The sequence below is a fragment of the Passer montanus genome, unplaced genomic scaffold (genome assembly GCF_014805655.1).
Source record: "Passer montanus isolate IOZ18808 unplaced genomic scaffold, ASM1480565v1 scaffold57, whole genome shotgun sequence".
Taxonomy (NCBI): Eukaryota; Metazoa; Chordata; class Aves; order Passeriformes; family Passeridae; genus Passer; species Passer montanus.
The window spans coordinates 2,678,996-2,697,030 of record NW_024370705.1 but is presented as its reverse complement, the minus strand read 5'-3'; the positions used below and the strand labels follow the sequence as shown (position 1 = coordinate 2,697,030).

Sequence of the window (18,035 nt, the reverse complement as noted above, 5' to 3'; positions counted from 1 at the left end):
GGCGACAGCGCCCCGGGCTCCCCGCGCCCGGCCTGCCGCGTCCTCCCGTCCCCCGCGCTGCGCTGGCCCCGCGGGCAGGGAGGAGCGGAGCGGCCGCCGGTCCCGCTGGCGGGGTTGGCCCGCGTTTGCATCCCGCGGTGGAATCGTTCGCCTCACGCTGCTGGCTGTGGCTGTGAGAGGTGGCGGGTGCGTGTGGAGCTGCCCGAGGAGGAGCGCGGGGTGCCCGCGTTCAGCAGCTTTCTAGCTGGGTTTTATCGTGTTCGGGAGCACCTTTGTCTGGATTCTGGTCTCATGCTTCTTTGGAGCGCGGTGTTTCTGCCTTTTTAGAGCTGAAAGCTTTCAAGTTCCAGTTTTGTGCCTGCTGTCTGCCATCCTGTGCCTCATCACTATTTTACCTTTCAAGTCTGTTATGGCCTCGTATTACTAGGGATGAAGGAAGGCAGGTTCCTACAGCTGGGCCAAAAGCAGTCACCAGCCTGTTCTGAGGGGTTCTGTACGCTGTGTCTTTCTTTAGAGAGAACCACAATGCAGTGCTGTGCTGATGCTCAGCAAACTGCACCCTTCCCTCCACAGCAGCATCTGTGATCTCATGAAGTGTCTGTCTGTGCTGGGATCTGGAAAACACAGTTCTCCTGTAGCAGAAAATGTGTCACGTAAGTGGTTCTGCTGCTGAGAAAAGCTCTAAGGAGCCGTGGGTTCTGCTGAAGGGCACAGTCTGTGCAAGCTCTGCTCACCCCAAAAGCAAACATAAACCTTCTGGAGCTGCTTCCTGCTTCATTAATAGTGTGGACTTTGGCTGCTGAAAGATAGGCAAGTTAAAGCCACTGGCTGCTTTTAACACTGTGGATCACCATATAGTGCTGTAATAGCTGAGAAGAAGAGAAGCAGTTTCTTCTCTGTCTCCAGCCTGAGTTGGTTGAGTGTTGTTAGGTAGTTGCTAACAGAAATGAAAAGAGAAGGTCATTGTAAATAGTCTGAGATTAAACCTGGGAAACTGAGACGGGAGTAGTCTCATGTTTCTTGTAACACTGCCACTTCACTTTCAGCTAATGGAAAAACCAGATTCCAGGCTGGTAAACGAGGTGAAGGAAAAAGCCTCTTGATTTCTCAGATGTTTTTGTATGGCTGAAGATACATGTCTTTTTCTTTCTTTTTTTGAATACGATACATAATTGGGAATAAAACCTCTCAAATATTTTTAACGTATTTTTCTATTTCTGTCAAATAAAGGGCCATCAAGTTAGATAATGCAGCCCACATTTTCCCAGTTATTTTATCTGCTCAAGCTAATTGTTGACATGTGTTTTAGTGTGATCATCGGTGAAGGTCTGTCTTCTCTCTTTGATTGTTTGAGGGTTTGTTATATTAAAGTCTGATGAAGGTGGAACATCGCAGTGGGAAAACGTGTGCAGGGATTTCCAGGTGTCATGGACTGTTCCTGCTATTGTGATTTGCAGCTCCAGGGAATTTTCCCTTTCTCTCTGTGCTCTAGGCGGTGTGATCTCTGTGGCCTTCCAGGCATCTGCCAGAGGTGTCTTCTGCATCAGGCTGGAGCTAAGGTTTCCCTCAATGGAGAGAGAAATCAAAGACAATTTGGGTGTAAGGCTGAGGTCTGGCACGTGTTTGGCCACATCATTGTCATCATGGGCATTGGTTTGGCTTGCTTGGGCCAGCTGGCATTTTCCTGAGCCACACCTGGACATCAATTAAAGGTGGCAAATGTCAGGGCTGAAACTTCTTGAATTTTAGAAGTTTCTGTCTAAGCACATGGATACTTTTATGCTGCAAAGATTTGATTGTACAAAATAAATCTGATGTACAGTCAACATATTCTGTATTGATAGATATATACTTAGAACTAAAATTGTGAAGTGAAATCTGTGCCATTTTTGCTTTGCTATTGGTATGAAGGAGGAAAACAGATTCTCAGTAGGTGGAGGCTATGGAAACTCCTTAGGAAATTTTTCACTAATGTAATTCAGAAGCTCTTTTTTGACCTTGTGATGTTGGAGCCTGTCTTGCCAACAAGGATCCAGCTCTAGCAGTCTGTAATGCTATTAATGGGACTGAATCACTATTGCTCATTGGGAAAACAGCATAAGAAATGTTAGGCTTGTACTTCCTGGCTTAAAAAATCACCCTATTTAGTCTTATTTTTGGTCTTTATACTGAAAAAGGGAGAAAGAGCAAAGTTGGAAGCTGATTTATGTACATAATGGTAGCCTTACAAGACTAGTTACAAGGAACGTATTACTTGTTTCTTTTGAGCTTATTCCAACTGCAATGATCACAGAAGCCACCATTTGGAGTACTCAGCAGTAGTGCAGCCTGGAAGCAATCACAGGATTCTATCTTTAAACATAAATAATTCATTAGTAGAGTTTTCACACATATGTGCATGATTTTCTTTGGGAAAGAAGATTTTACTGTCCTACACCTACAAGGCACTACAACTTTTGATCTTCATCAGACATACAACTTTTGATCTTGGTCTTTTTGGGGTACTTCAGTTTTGCAAAGAACTGACGCTGTGTTGCAAATCAGTGGCAGAACTAGTAGCTTCCCAAATTGCAGGGAAGAACAACACAAGGATAAATTCTGAAGTTAGGTGAAAGGAGACTTTCTGAAGAGCTTCAATCCACGAGGTTTCAGTACCAAAAAAAAAAAAAAATTAGAATAAGTCACTCGTTGCATATTAAATGGTTATAAAGCCACTAAAGCAAAATTTCAGAAGAGTAAATAACAAGTTTTTACTTCAAAACTTGGTTTGACATTTTTGAAAGATAAATCTTGCATAAATTTTATTTTCCATCACTGTGTGCCAGCATGGAGTCAAGGTGATGACTGGCTGCAACTGTTAGATGTGCAGTTTTATTCAGGAAAATAAACTGAGAACCTAACATGTAGTATTTAACAGTAAAAAAGAGTTAAGGTAGAGTTGAAGTACTCAAGTGATGTATTTGATGACATCAGTCTGAAAGTATTTGTATATTTTGGATGCTAAAAGCATTTCCTTGACTTTGGTCACTTGGCCAGCGTGGGATAGATGCTCTGCACAGGTACAGGAGTGAGTGATGACTTTCTGTGGGCTCTCCTTTGGGGAGGTGGGTGGGAAGCATGGCCAGGCTGCTGGCTTTCTTACTGCTCCCTGAAACTTTGTGTTCTTAATGCATTTCTGTGGATGTTCTTAATTAAAAGCACGCAGTGGTTTTGGCAGACGGAGCCTTCTTGAAGCTTCGGCTGCAGAATTTCCTTGCTGTGTGAGGGTTGGTGCTGGAGAGGCTCCTTCAGTTTTTCTCACTGCTAGAATGTTGGCTGTCTTTGTATGGACAGGTCTTAAGTGACATGGGCAAGTTTATAAAAATGATCTGCTAAAGTCCGACTTTGTTTAGCTGTAGGATTTTTAATATTTTTTTTTCTTTTACTGAGTTGCCGGATTATACTGAGCTAAAATTTTCTTTTATTTAGCAAAGTAAATTATATTGAGGGTTGATAATGGGTGTGCATTTAAAGTAGCATCTGCTGTGCAGTGTCTTTTCAGACAATGGTCTTGCTGTTTCAATTTGCTCTTCCCTAACAAGTGACCAGCACTTTAAATGGTTAATGGCAAATATTTCCTTCGAGTCCCTGAAGGAATGTAGGCTTTTCTGGAAGAGAAAAGGAAAACTAAAGCTACTTTTATAGACATGATTCCTTCCAAGAATCTGAGTAACTTGAAATTTTAATTTTGTTTTTATTTCTTTCTGTGACAAAAAAAAAGAACCTTCTTTCCTTTCAGTGACAGAATCATGCAAAGCTACTTTGTATCTGCACTTGCTTACATGTGATGGACAATTAGTGTCTCTTTTGGAAATGAACTTCTTCAATACATTCAGTTGTTGGTAGTTGTTGTCATAAAATTATTCTTGACTGAGGATTTGTGAATATGAGATGCGTCCTTGAACGTGGCAGTATCACTGGATTGAAATATACTGAGTTCATAAAGAATTAGCATGTTAAAATGAAAAGTTTGTGACATAATGCTGCTGTTCTTTCTAGTTTTATACAAAATGTGGGAGAAGCTTTCCTCAGCTTTCAGCATGGGTGTGCCTGTGACTTTGGAAAAAATTTAAGGTGCCATCATGCTGTTCTCCAAAGGTTTTGGTAGTTTGCTGAGATAGCTACTACTATAAACAATGTAAATTCTGTTTCTGAAAATTCAGGAAAAATAGTAAAGACATTTTAAAGTGTATAGATCCAAGTGTGCAGATGAAATGACAGTCTACTTTGTTTCATATTCAGAAGTACATTTGCTGTTTTAAAAACATGAAATCATACAAATTCTTGTTACAAAAACTTCTTGACTGTTTCCTGAAAATCTTTCTATATACACACCTGTAAAAATAAATAATGTTTATCTGCAGAAGAAAATTAAGTCTATCAGTTATGGATGTTAGTGTTGTAATGTAAAGGATATTTGAAAGGGAAAAAAAGACTTGAGTATAAACTTTTCTAATAGAAAGACTGCATTTTTCTGGAGGAAAAACAATTCTGAGGCCTTCAGTCACACATCAAAGGCTTGCCAGGAAACCTGGAGATCCAGGAGCTTTTCAAAGAAATACCTTAAAAGTGTTTCACAGTGGAAAGTGCACTTGGCATTCCATGGGGGTATCAGCACATCAGCAGCTACATCAGCCAGGGGTGCTCTACTGGGCTTTTGGTGCTTTCCCAGGCTTTGGCCCATGTGGAATCCTGCACTCCCCCAGCAACCAAACTGTCCCAGGGTGCAGTGGTTCCATAAACTGGCTGGTGATTCACCCTTTTCTGGAAGGCTTGGAATAAAATTTGGACGAGAAGTAGACTTACCCTTTTTCCCTGGAGAAGTAAAAAATTTACCAGTCGATGGGAACCTCTCCATCCTGTCACAAGGACTTTTCTTCCATATGACTCAAATCTGTGTCCTTGAACTTCCGTGCTGGGGCCGGTAACTGCTCCTCCCTTAGTGATACCAGAGTATTTAGGAAGGATTTGCATGTGGCTCTGTGTCTGCCAAGCCTGAAGCCTTTAAACTGTGTGATGAGTGTACTGTTGACAGGTCTTGGAGGTGAGGATAGATGTGGGCCACTGCACAGAATTCGTAGATAGCCAGGCTTCAAACCCCTCAGTGGCCTGTTTTGTGACATGGTGATAGTGTAAAAATAACACAGTTCATCTGTTCCCTGGCAGAGTGTGGCTTGGAAAGCATTGGTGGTTTGGTGGGGGGCAGTAAGAGGTTCATTTAAAGCAGGGCCAATAGCCTGAAACTGAATTAAAACAAATTTGGGGCTACACCATCTCTGAAAGGATGAGACTTCCTTCTTGTTCCCAGTCCCGCTGCTTCCTTTGCATAGTATCTAGCAATTACAAGGTGAGTCAGATCAGTCCTGATCTGTCTGAAAGACCAACTCATCAAAAATGAGCTGTGATCTCTAGAATGGAGAGGAGGGAGAGGACCGAGGAAGGGGTGGGACTGCCTCCTTAGGTGGCAAGGTACAATTAAGTTATTTTCATGACTAACTTAAGCAATCCCCAGCAGGCACTTCCCTCCCCCAGCCTTAGCAAGATTGACTTGTGCATAAGCCATTCCCATTCAGGCCATTTGCTTGGTGCATCTGAGACCAGCATGGTCCTTCTGGGCTTGGGAATCCCAGAGCTGTAAGCACCTGGGGCCTGGGAAGGTCCTGAGGTGATGTGTCTCTTTATTGCTTCTTCTGTTCTCTGGGACTTTTTTGTTGCAATGCCTCCAAGAATGTTGTCAGACCAGGTTGGTGGTGAAGTGGACATGGCGAGCACTCAGTCACCTCCCAGTTCCAGATGGCCAGGCAATAGAAAGTCCTCAAGCTGAGAATTAATCAACTGCTGGCAAGAACAGATCTATCACCATAACCATCCTGGTGTCAGGACTGGGAGTGTTTGGATTTTGCATGAACTGAAGATCTGGTGGAGTGTTTTGGATGAGCATGAGACCTAGTCAAAGTTAATCACTTCAGTACAGGTTTTACCTGTAACACGTGTGCTGGGAGCCACTGGTCTGCCTCCTGAAATGGCTCTTTGCACGTCCTTGCTCTGTCCCCTTCCTGTCATGGGCCCCTGGCCTTATTCCTCCCTGGAACTTGGTGCAGCAGAAACCTTTGCTGCAGTTGTTGATATCAGCTGACAACAATGACAATGGACCAAAGGGAGGAGGTCACCACTGGTCACCTGCTCTTTTGACCACTGGTCAGCAGCACTTTGGGAGCAGCTGTGCTGGAGAGAGAACATTGCAGTGAAATGTTGTGTGCTGAGCCAGTCAGTTTGAAAGGGAAGGAAGCTGTTGTGTTGATCCTACACCTTTTGTTGTGCTGTTCTACCAACTCCCCTGGTTTTAAAATTGTCGTGGCTGGTTTTGAAAGTATCGCCAGGCGGTGCCAGGGGAATTTCCACGTATGTGTTTGTCAGTAGGACTCATGACTGTAGGAATCACAGCAATTAACACTGTAAGCATTCTACCAGTGGACTTTGGTTGTTGTGTGAGGAATTCAGTATATGCTTAAGGTTATAGGACACTAAATGCACCTTTGTAACTGGAAGGTCGTTGATTTTTAGAGTAACACTTGCTTTAGAGCATGCTTGGAATAACAGGTAAGAGCACTTCCAATTAATGGAGTTACCTGATCAAGTACCACTTTTTAGATTACTGGGGTTTATGCTTAAAGCTGGCTAGTCCTTTGGCTGGGAAAATTTGTGTTAATTTTTTTATTTTCCTGGAAAACAAGTGTCACTGTAGGAGTTAGCTCTGTTTTATCAGAATACCAACCCAAGGATTTTATGGGTTTTAAGGGAAGGTTGACATATCTGCTGTTTGTTCAAGCATGTAAAATCTGACATAGAAGTGCAATTGCTATCCAGGAAATAGGTGTATGCTGTCTCATCTCTTAGTGTGTGGCTTACAATTGGGATGCAACTGTGAAATTCACCAAAAGGAGTGAAAAATGACAATGTAACCAAATTACCTGTATTTTCAACACCAAGGAAACAAACCCTACTTAACAGTAATGTGTTTTGATCTGGACTGTGAGCAGCTGTAGTTAATGGGCATGCTGAGGGTACTGAGCCAGCATAGAATGTTTTGTAATTAGCTCAATGGATATGATGGATACCAGTAAGGTGTGGATTTACCTGGTCTGTTATTCTGTTTTTCAAAGCTATAATTAGAAAAGTCTTCTGAAGCTGCAGTCTGTGTAGAAGCTCATGCTGAGACCAAGTCATGGACAGTGTTGCCTTCCCTGTGGAACAGTTTCTCCATGCTAGCTGATGAACAGTTGTTTTTTCTTTCCTTGGCAGTGGTTTGAAATAGCAGTTGTTTGAAATAGAAGCTTGAAAACAAGGCTACAAAATTTAATTTTGTTATGAAAAGGCCTTTAGAGCACAGTTTGTGAGTTCAGGAGTTCTGTAAATGTTCCTGTCACTTGTCTGGAATGTTAAGTATTGCAACGGTTACACATCGCTTGCAGCAGCTACAGCTCTGAAGTTTTCTCCAAAGAAGGAGTAGAGAAATTGAGGTGTGCAACAGCCAATTCTTGCCCACAGCTCTGGTCTTTCCTCCCTTCTGTTAGAAAGAGAAGTAGCAATAGCAAAATGCAGCTTGAAAACAGTGGATGGATAGCATAACTTAAATGCAGAATTCCTATTTTTGTAATTCTTGTAATGGAAAACTGTAAAAGCTCTTCAGACTTTTATGGCAGGAAGTAACAGAAAGGTCTTTTCTCTCTGAAAGACTCTGCAGCCGTTGCTGGAGGAGTGCAGCCCCGTGTGCTCCATCTGCACTGCAGTGCACAGTTGAGTATTTTCCTCGCAGCACAGCAGTGTAGCAGACAGTGCCCACACTGGCACAGGGCTCCAGCCCACCTGCAGCTGTGGGCAGGTGCCTTAGGGAAGAACCCAAACCCAAAGTCTTCCCTCCTACCCTGACTGCTTTCTCACCTTGTAATTAGTTTTGGCTCAGAGGGGTTCCTGAGCCCTTGGTGCTCAGATATTTAACAGCCATTAGGAAATTTCTGTACCTTGTGCATGGCCAGTCTCCCCGTCTCCTCACACAATATACATTAAACATACAGCTCACATTTTTTTAAAATTTAGAATCTGGCTTTAAATTAATTTGCTGGTCTTTAGTTTTAGTTTTTTACTGGAAGAGATGATTAACAGCCACTCCAGTTCTGCCTTCTCAATGCCATTCCAGATTTGATAGGCTTTTGTCATGTTCCTTGTGAGATGTCTCATGGGAGCTATTATATACCTTTGATCTTATTTTTGCCTCTTGCTCGATCATTTTAAGATGTGTAAGAAATTTTTTTTTGAGGTTGAGAGAAGAGCTGCCCATAGCGATTAAAGTGTGGGTAGATGGGCAAAAAATTGATTTGTTGAGTGTGATATTAGTGTTTTATGGTTCATTCTCTGTTCCTTTCTTTAATAATTTCTGGAATTGCTTTGCTTTTTTACTTTCCTTATTCCAGACACTGCACTGATAGTTTAATGAAGCTGTGAATCAGAGTGCTGTAGTCTTGCTGAGCAGTAATGATACACTGAGAGCACATTTATATTTGAAGCTGAGCTTGCTTTCCCTCAAGAGATAGATGTGTTTGTGTTTACCTATATTTAATTTGGTTTGCTGTTTTTATTGTCCACTTAGTCTCATAAGGGTCTTTGTGGTTCCATGGACTCTCCTGTTATCCTTGGTATCTTAAATTACCCACTAGCATTCAGCAAACTTTCAAGTCTCTAAAAGTGATGTCTTGATCTTAAGCAATAAAAGAAATGTACTATTTGCTCTGGGCTGTTGGAATCCAGTGGTTTATATATCAGGTTTTTGGAATTATTGAGCAAGAGACATTGTTGTAGAGTGCTTGTGCAGCTTGCAGGCTGAAAGTTATAGATATAGAGAGCTGTGTCTCTTTCTAGATAGTTTATTTCATATTCCAGATATGAAGCTTTTGGGTGTCTGTGCTGTCTTGTCTGCAGAGACTTGGGAAAATTCTCTATCTGTGTTTTACAGGGGCTTGATGAGGCTGTATTTTATAATCTCTTTGCTTTTCTGCCTTTTGGGACTGTGTAAGTGACCTGAAAACGTCATTCCCTAATTATTTGGGCAAAGTTGTCAGCCTGAATATATCCAAGCCAAAGAATTTGCGCAAATAGAGGGTGAAAGTGTACTGACTCTGTGGCTCTTAGATGTGAGCAATTGCTTCTGTAACTTGGGTATTCAATTTTCCAAAAGTGCTCCGTATCCTCAGATTTGAGGGATTGCTTGCTTCTTTTTTTCTTTCTCTTAAAAGATAATTCTAAGATTTTTTTATCATTTTCTTAATTCATGATTTTTAGTAGGTAGCATTGTTTAATGCATCTCAAAAATACTTTTGTTGCTTAACCCTCTGTTGTCTTCCAGGCACAGGAAACTATATTCTGTACTCTGGTAACTACTACTCTTTACTTTTGTGACAGCAATATTAGCCTAAACAGGCATATTAAATAATGGATGAGATTAAAATAATCACAGTGAGGAATCATCCCCTCCCTGCCCTGCTCCGGTGCTCGGGGTTCTGAAGAGTAATGCTGAAAGCATTGCTTGTTGGCTGGCTGGATGTATCATATCAGTTTACAGTCAGGAGCAGAGCCATGCTATTGGGCAAAACAGTTGGAAATTATTATTTATGCAGTTGTGTTTGCAGCTGGTATAAAGTGCAGGACTGGTTTCTCATGCCTCCACCAGAGCAGGGAGAGCACTGCTGAGCAAGTTCTGTTTCCTGGACTATGTGTGCTGTGGAAAGAGAGACGCCTGGGAAGGGATACAGGTTAGAGGCAATAGTTACAGTTTAGTTCAGGAATGCAGTCTTTCTAGCTGATATTTTGGTGTTGTTTTGGCTTTTTTCCATTTTGATTAATTGATACTCTTTGTGCTATCATTAATCAGAGGTTTTCCAGTAATGTCTTCTGCCTGTTGATGAGTATTTTCTTTAAATGTGGCTTTTTTTTCCTTCTTTTTTTTTTTTTTTTTGAGAAGGAGGAGGAAGTGTGTATAAAGGGAAAGGAAGTCTTCAGTAATTCTTCCTTTCTCCCTAGGGCAAAATATAAAATACAGTTTTATATGCAGTATTTTCTTTTTAAAACAATAGTGAAATAATATTTTAGTTCTTGTTTGAGTTGTTTATGCTGTATGTTACTCTTCAGAAAGCTTCCTTTGGTTAGAGAGTGTTTTATTTCTTATTTTAAAATTTCTTGTTAAAAAGCAAGATAAGATTATTGTTGCTTCTCAATACTGTTTCTTCCTAAGGAATGTAGTTGTGTTCTTCAGAAGCTCAAAAGTAGCTTTTATCTGCCATACCTGCCTTTTGAGAAACTGGGTGAAGCAGGGCTTTTTCTACTTCCAGTCACACAATATTGATGTCTTTTGTTTTCAGTGCTGAAACCCCATCTTCTTTTTCCTTCCTGCAGAAGGCAGGAGGGGACAAATTGGCACAGAGAGGCCATAAATTCACTTCAGGAGTCTTACTAAGCAGTTGCTTTTAGAACCTGTAATGCTAATTGATGTCTTGTTCTTATTTTGTGTGACCCATTCGTATATTTTTCTCAGTTTTTAAACTCTAATGATGTAAACTTCTTTAATTAGGAAAGTAACTACTAAGGTTTAGTTTCTCTGGAATTAAATCAGGAACAGTGGTCTCTAAGCCTTCTTGTCCTCTATGTATCTTTAAAGTTTCTGGAAATGTGGATCTACCTTTGAGTTTCAGTGAATCAGAAATGCTGGTCTTGAGTGTCAAATATATGGATATTTTAAAGCAATGCTGTGATGAAACATGAGGGTTATACTTAACTGACATTGTTGAGTTTTGCTTGCTTCCATCACTGCTCTGCAGTCGCTGTTCTTGAAGCAAACGCTGTGGCATGTTTTCAGGAACACTTCTCATGGATGAGAAACATTTGAGTTCACAGAATCTTGTCCCTGCTGACCCCCTGAGATATCTTGATACCAGTAAAAATGGTTTGTTCTGTAAAAGGTAACGTTAGCCCGCATCTCTTTGAGGCCATCCATCCATTGTGTTATTCTTACTTGCTGTAATAAACAGATCCAACAGTGTTTACTGTGCATGCAAAGCTCGTGTGTGCTGTGTCTGGCCTTGCAAGGTGTGTCAGGGCTGATGAATGTGCTCTGCAGACGTGACAAATGTGCACTGCAAGCAGCCAGTGCTGGGTGTCTCCGTGGCAGCCAGAGCCACTGCTTTATCTGCATTGCCAGGCAAGGTCGTCAGGCTTTGCCCAAATGTATCCCAGTCATATCACTGGCAGTGCCCTAGCCCTCCTGGAGCACTGCCCTCTCACTCTGAGCTGTCAAAAAGGGATGGTTCTGACCACTGGATTTAGCACAGGTGTGTAGTTTTCCTTTGGGATAATTTTTTAAATGCAGTCAGCTTTGCTACAGACTGCGCTCTGAAAATTCATTTGGTTATTCCTCAAGTGTGCTATGTGCTAATTTATTTATGTCTGTAAAACATCAGAAATACCACTCAACAGTAAAGATGCCAGTTCTACTAAAGAACTCTATCCTCTTTAGTATTTTTCAGTTGTAGTTTTCAGTTGAATAAGATCAAAAGCACAACTAAGTGACTCATAAACATGGAAAAGGCAAGAAAATAGAAGTGTGGTAACCAGTGTTACTGTCTGCTTCTGGAACCTAGTAGGCAGTTGTACCACTTAATATTACCTGTGTATAGCAAACATATTACCTTCATGGGGCTTCTTTGGTTTGGCTTTTGGTTTTTAAAGGAGTCTCTCATTTCAAATTATCTCAGTTATTTAGTCTTCTGTGAAAGTATTCTGATTACTTGTAGCTGTATGGCAGGACTGCTGGTGCATTTTTGACATTGTGATGATGAAACTGCAATAGCAAACAAAGTTTTCTGTGTCTATTCATGGCAGCTTTCAGAGCTAAAGGGAATCTGGAAGCTATAAACAAATATTTGCAGTGTTTTAAGATGAAGCTTCCTGTTGCTTCTGTTAACAGTACTTGGGGATCTGAGGAGGCAAAACTCCTGCAGTTTGACTGACTTTTATCAAAGTGAGAATTGAAATATACTTGTGTGCAGCTGAGGTGGTGCTCAGAAGGAAGGAGTGTAAGGGTCTGGTGTTAATTTTGTTAGCTAGAATTATTTAGTACTTCTGATCACTGTGTTATGTCAAATGTCTCATGCACACATTCATCAGTCTGCTTTTTGTGCCTTTGAAATGCTTCAGTTTTGAAGAGATGGAAATGACTGGACATGTTTCATGTTTCCAGTCAGCTGTGAGATACTGGGCTCACACCAGCCTGATCACTTACCTCCACCTGGAATCCCTGAGACTGAAAAAGTGGAGTGGAGATGTTGTGCTCATAACCTTCCATCCCATGACATCTGACTCAGGGGTGATGAGGAAAACATCTGCCAGCTCTCCCTCTTGCAGGAGGAGAAGATCCTGGTGTGTCTAGTCTTTCTGGTAGCCCATGCTTCAGGTTGTGGCTGTTCTGTCTCCTGTTGGTCTGTGCTTCCTTGGAGTCAGCTGCTGTTGTAATACCTACAGTTTGCTGCTGTGGCTGCTCCTGCTTTGGATAAAGCCAGCTTTGTTTTCTGGGCTTTCATCTGTGCTTGTGGTGGACTGGCAGTGCTGGCAGTTCTCTGCTGTCAGAGACAGGAGGCTGGGCCAGGCTGCAGGAGCGTCCTCACTGCTGGCCATGGAACCCAGGAGCTGCTCTGGCTCCTTCCTGCAGATAGTCCTCACAATCACGCGACTCTTGTTCAATTTTGTAAAGTTTAATGTATTTATTATTGTGATTTTTAATAACTGGTTTGAGGGAATCTGAATTTTTCAACTTCTTTGGATTTTTTGTGCAGTAGGTTTTTCTCCACAACTGCTGTTTTACCAAGCTAGTGGTAATCTTTTCTCAGATCCAGTGTTGTTGATGGTTAAGCTGTTGCTTGAATACTCCCACAGTGTTTTCCTTCCCACAGTCAGAAATAAAGGACGTTGCTCCCTAATAAGCCTTTCTTTTGCTGGCTAACGAGTGAACTCAGCAACATGGGTCACTTATAAAATATCCTCAGTTCAATGCCATTTGTGGAACAAGAACTAAAAAAAAAAAATAAAAAAATTACAGTTTGGAGTGGAGCTGTAGGAAGTGCTTGGTCCTTAGCAAAAATCTCTCTTAAAAAAAGGCAGAAACCATTGGTCAGTCACATGCGTTTTGTTTGGCTCTAATTTGTGGTCTTTGCTGCTCTTCTGGATTTCTGGTCTTAAATAGAGCATTATAAAAAAAGACATTGCTTTTCATCTGTATTTTATGTTTAAAGTCTCTTTCTTTCTGCTTGTAGATTTGTTTGTAAATGCATCATAAACAGACAGCCCAGAATGAAGAAAGCAAGCAGGAGTGTTGGCTCAGTGCCCAAAGTGCCTGGAGTAAATAAAGCTCAAACAAGTGAAAAAGCCAAACCAGAAAACGGCTCCTCAGTGTCTGCAGTAACAAAACTCTCCAAAACCGGGACATCAGCATCTCTTTTGAAGGTAATAACCAGCAGAACGTTCTGATTACCTGTATTTTTTGCACCAAAGCTTTAAAAAGGGTAGAATTTCCAGGCTTGTCTTTAATGCAGCTTAGACTGGAGGCTGCATGGGTGGCAGGAGGGAATCTGGGTAGGTGCTGGGCAGAGTGACAGGATTTGGTGTGTCAGGCTGCACTTTCATTCTGCAGCAGGATGTGGAGGGCAGTGTGCTGTGCAGGGCTTGGCTGTTGTGCAGAAGGAGCAGAGTGGAAGTTGTGTTCTGACCAATGTTATTTGTTTGATGTTATGCTTGAATGGTGTCAGTGACTAGTAGGATTTGATAAGAGTTATTTACTAATTCTGAAAAAAGAGCTAATGAAATATCTAACATGAGAACTTTTTTGCATCAGTGATCTGTGTCGGGTCAGTGCAGCTGAGTTCTTCTGGCTGTTTTGGCCTTTGCTTTGTGTTCAGGTTCAGCTTGAGCTGAATTTTCACAAGTTGATTCTTGCTCCCAGAAGAAGTTCAAAGGTAGAGGTTTTCTCTTACAGTAGGAAAACAAGGCAGTATATGGAGGAGTGTATGGCTTCCAACAAACAATCAGACACGCTGAGGTGTGCTGCTGTGGAGTTTTCACCTGGGAGAAACCACATCTGGGCTGGATGGATGGAATGAGTCTGCCTGCTCTGCCTCCTTTTCCTGGCATGCAGACGTGGCTGGATGCAGCTCCTTCTGCTCTCTGCAGCCCAGTGTGCAGCTCTGTGCTGCTGCTGCCCTGGAACAGATGAACAGAGCAAGGAACAGGGTGTCCAGCAGCAGTCTGAACCACTGACACACAGGAAGCCACAAAGGCCATTTAATAACTGGCAAATAAAGATCCAAAATGAAAGAAGTGTAAGAGCTGAGGTCTCTCTGTAATAGCCCTGCAGGGTTACTGAAGTCAGAAGGTGTGTTCCCTTTCTCTTCTTCCTTTTCCTCTATGGAAGAATGGTTAATACTTTTGCTGATGAACTTGCAAGCCAAGTTTCAGGGAGGTTTTCTCTCACTGCCCCTCCTTGCTTCCATCACCCAATGCATCTTGCAGTTTTCTTAGCTTTAAATAATCTTTTGATGCTTGTTGACACTACATACTTTATATTTCTAGAAACCTCTCAAAGCAACTAAAGTCCTTTGTAGTTTACTTATCAAGTTTCTTATGTCATACCTTTCAGGGAGATAAAGGAGGATGATGTAACACTGAACAGATTTGACCCAGTGTGCTTTCACAATTTTACTAATGTTAGTAACACTTCTGGCTATGTTTTGGTGTGGGATTAGAATTCATGACAATTTATGAGTTTGAGGCACAATGAAAATTTTCTTTTGATTACTAAGGCTTATCTCAGATTTGTGTTCAACCAGGCTTACTCATACAGTTGGATGTCTTTTACTTGTTATGGTGCTGTTGTGCCATCTGTGTGACTTGATGGTAGTGAAGAATCTTCTTTGAGTGTTCTGTACTTACATGACAAAGTGGGGTTTTTTTGTTTACTGGTACTGACAAATCACATAATTTCTCTCCTGAAGTATCAATAGAAGTTGCATTTTTTAAAATATTTTTACTATTATTTTATATTGTTGATGAAGCATTTGGCATATTGTTTTCCTCAGAGTTTGTGGAATATTCTCTTAGAGTTGAATTGGTGTGTTTATGTGTGTGTTGTGAATTTATATTCTTTGACCAAAAAAAAAAAAAAAGCTGGCATTAAATAACTTTATTGCAGTGTTTACTAATTTATTCAGTCCTTTGAGCTGGATATTGAGTGAAAGGCCTCTGTTAAAGAGTAGAAGTACAGTACTACAACAATCTTGGCTCAGTCAGTAATAATGTTGCAAAATGGAAAAATACTTTGTAATTATAGCATCCCCTCCATGCTATAACTATAGGCCAGCATTCAGCTTTGGGTGGGCTTCTTTGAGTGCATTGTTCCATACATTTGTCCTTTCTTGTGGAGTTTTCAAGCGTGTGGACAATGAGCACAGGAAGAAACTGTGGGACCCACCCTTGAGCAGAGCTGAGCCTGTCCCTGGGTCTGTTTCCCAATGCCCTTGCTTGGTTCCTTCTCTGTAGTTTTTGTCTCCCACTTTGCCCAGCACTTGTGTAAATGTTCGGCACCCCACACACTTTATTACTGCAGAAGTTTAACTCCCAGCCACTTTTAATCTGTCAAAAAATGCTCTACAAATAATGTATTCTTATTTTTAAGGTCATTATTTTTTGACTTCTTCAGTTAATGAGCTTGTGATCCTGCTAACACTCCCAGCTGTAATTAGACAGCAGCTATACTTCAGACGAATTGCAAAATCCAATGTCCCTGAAAAGCCAGGACTTGGAAACCAATATTTGAATATTAAAAATTAGTGTGTGTTTTCAGCATTCATGTGTCTAGGCTTCTATTCTGTTTGCAAAATGCAGTAACTTAATTATAGATTGTTGTGAAGTTTGATGTTTGAAAAACTCAAATACAGCAACAACAACCATCAAAGAAAATCTTAGGTAGGAATAATTATATATATATAAAGGGATTTGAATGAGATGCAGTAAATAGGATATACCTGTTGAGAAACTAAGATGAAATTAATTGTATAGGTCATTATTCAAGTTTCGTTGCACTGAAAGAAAGTGGTGAGAGGAAAACAGAATATGAATTGTATAATTATAAAGTGGTTTTTTATACAGAAAAACAAAATAGGTCTGGATGAGCATTTCTAATTATGGGATTTTCTAATTTTTCATATTTTAATGTAGGAGTTTTTGTGCTAAGCAGGATGGCACAGCTCTTAGTAAATGTGAAAAAGCTGTTTGATAAATACACACTATTGCTTTTGCTTCAATTAAAAAGATATGCTACAAAAATACTTTAAAGGTTCTGAACTGTTGCCATTGTGGAACATTAAAAAGAGAGCTGCTGGTTTGTAATTTTTCCAAAGCTTTGCTAAATAGTTCTCTTTGCCAAGAATATAATGTTACAACTTTGAGAAACTGTTTACTAATTGGCTGCAGAGGAGGCAGTGCCTTCCAACCTAGACCAGAAATAGTTTATGGGTAAGTCAGAAGAAGAATGGCTGTCTGAAATTCCTTTGTTCAGCAAGGACTGCACATGAGTAATGTCTCAACGTGTGGATTTTACTTAAGAGTTCTTTTTCTTCAAGCTGAGTCACGTTTTGACCTATTTGGCTTGATAACATGTACTTGTACTCTAAGTGTCTGAAAGCTTAATCTAATTTCCCCAGTCTTTCAGCAGGGTAAAGATGCTGACAGCTCATAGTCTGTTTGAACTATCACGTTTGCAGGAGGGTGGGCAGATCCAGCAGCAAAGCAGAAAATCACTATGCTGTGCCTTTTTGTGGTACCTTGGTTTAGGCAATAGTTGCACAGGGTTGTTTCCCTCCCCATGCCCACAAAATGAGCTTCAGTCAGATACAAAATCTAATCATGCAGGAGGGTGGGCAGATCCAGCAGCAAAGCAGAAAATCACTATGCTGTGCCTTTTTGTGATACCTTGGTTTAGGCAATAGTTGCACAGGGTTGTTTCCCTCTCTCCGTGCCCCCATGCCCACAAAATGAGCTTCAATCAGATACAAAATCTAATCGGATCACAGGTAAACCAGGATTGTTGTACACCACTAGTTTGTGCTCAGCCTGCCCTCCCCACATGAGCTGGGTGGGCTTTATGGCTTTTGTAGCCCTCTGATATTTTTGCTTTCCTATTTATATTCCCATTGCCTGTTTGCATGGCTGTGTGACACAGCAGATCAAGGAGCTGGTCTGACTCCTGGGAGGAAGGAGCCCTTGCAAAAGCCTTGTTTGCACAGCAAACAACAATGGCATTTTCAAAGCAGAAAAGCCAGCTTTAAATGCACATCAGACTAGATCCTTGGAGTGATGTGTTTTCTTCCAGCCTTTTCTAAACCTTCTCAGAAGGCTACACCATTTCTTCTTGCATGATTCAATAAAAACATGCTTGTCCTAGAGGATTTTACCCTTACAAATAGATGTTTCTATCTGTAAATTTCCTATATTTCTATCAATTGCACGCAGAGCAAATGTGTTCTCCTCCCAAAGCTCCCTTTTGTTTTGTAGCTGCTCTTTATAAATGGCACAGATCCCATCCATGCTCTTCCCACAGTGCTGTGATCAGTGTTCCTAGCTGTTCTGGAATTGGCATTTGCAAAAAGAGAATCATGTGACGTGCAACTTTTTGTTTTTTAATTAAGCCAGCGTACCTTTATTCTAAATGTATAGAATTGTAATACCTGCAATATAGTTTTTAACATGGATGTGTGTGGGAGCTGTAAGTTACAAACTTGCAGACATGATGGAAAGCAACTGGTTAACTCCTAAGCAGTACCTTTTAGCTGGGATGTTGGAGGAGAGTTCAAATGTGTTATCCAGCTGAATAATAGAGTTGCTCAAGGAATGCTGCTACCACA

The 18,035-nt window shown here is 41.1% G+C and overlaps 1 protein-coding gene across 2 annotated transcripts in view; it reads left to right on the top strand.

Moving 5' to 3' along the window:
• The first annotated feature begins 544 nt into the window (after window positions 1-544).
• Window positions 545-18,035, top strand: part of SPECC1L (sperm antigen with calponin homology and coiled-coil domains 1 like) — a 62,493-nt gene continuing 45,002 nt past the window's right edge. The window contains exons 1-2 of one of the 2 annotated variants that reach the window (XM_039725832.1): window positions 545-653; window positions 13,395-13,584. In XM_039725832.1, coding sequence (XP_039581766.1) covers window positions 13,432-13,584 — 153 coding nt within the window. In that variant the 5' untranslated portion in view covers window positions 545-653; window positions 13,395-13,431. Of the gene's footprint in view, window positions 654-9,825; window positions 9,846-13,394; window positions 13,585-18,035 lie in introns of those variants that run through there. The other variant, XM_039725831.1, reaches the window with a different exon arrangement.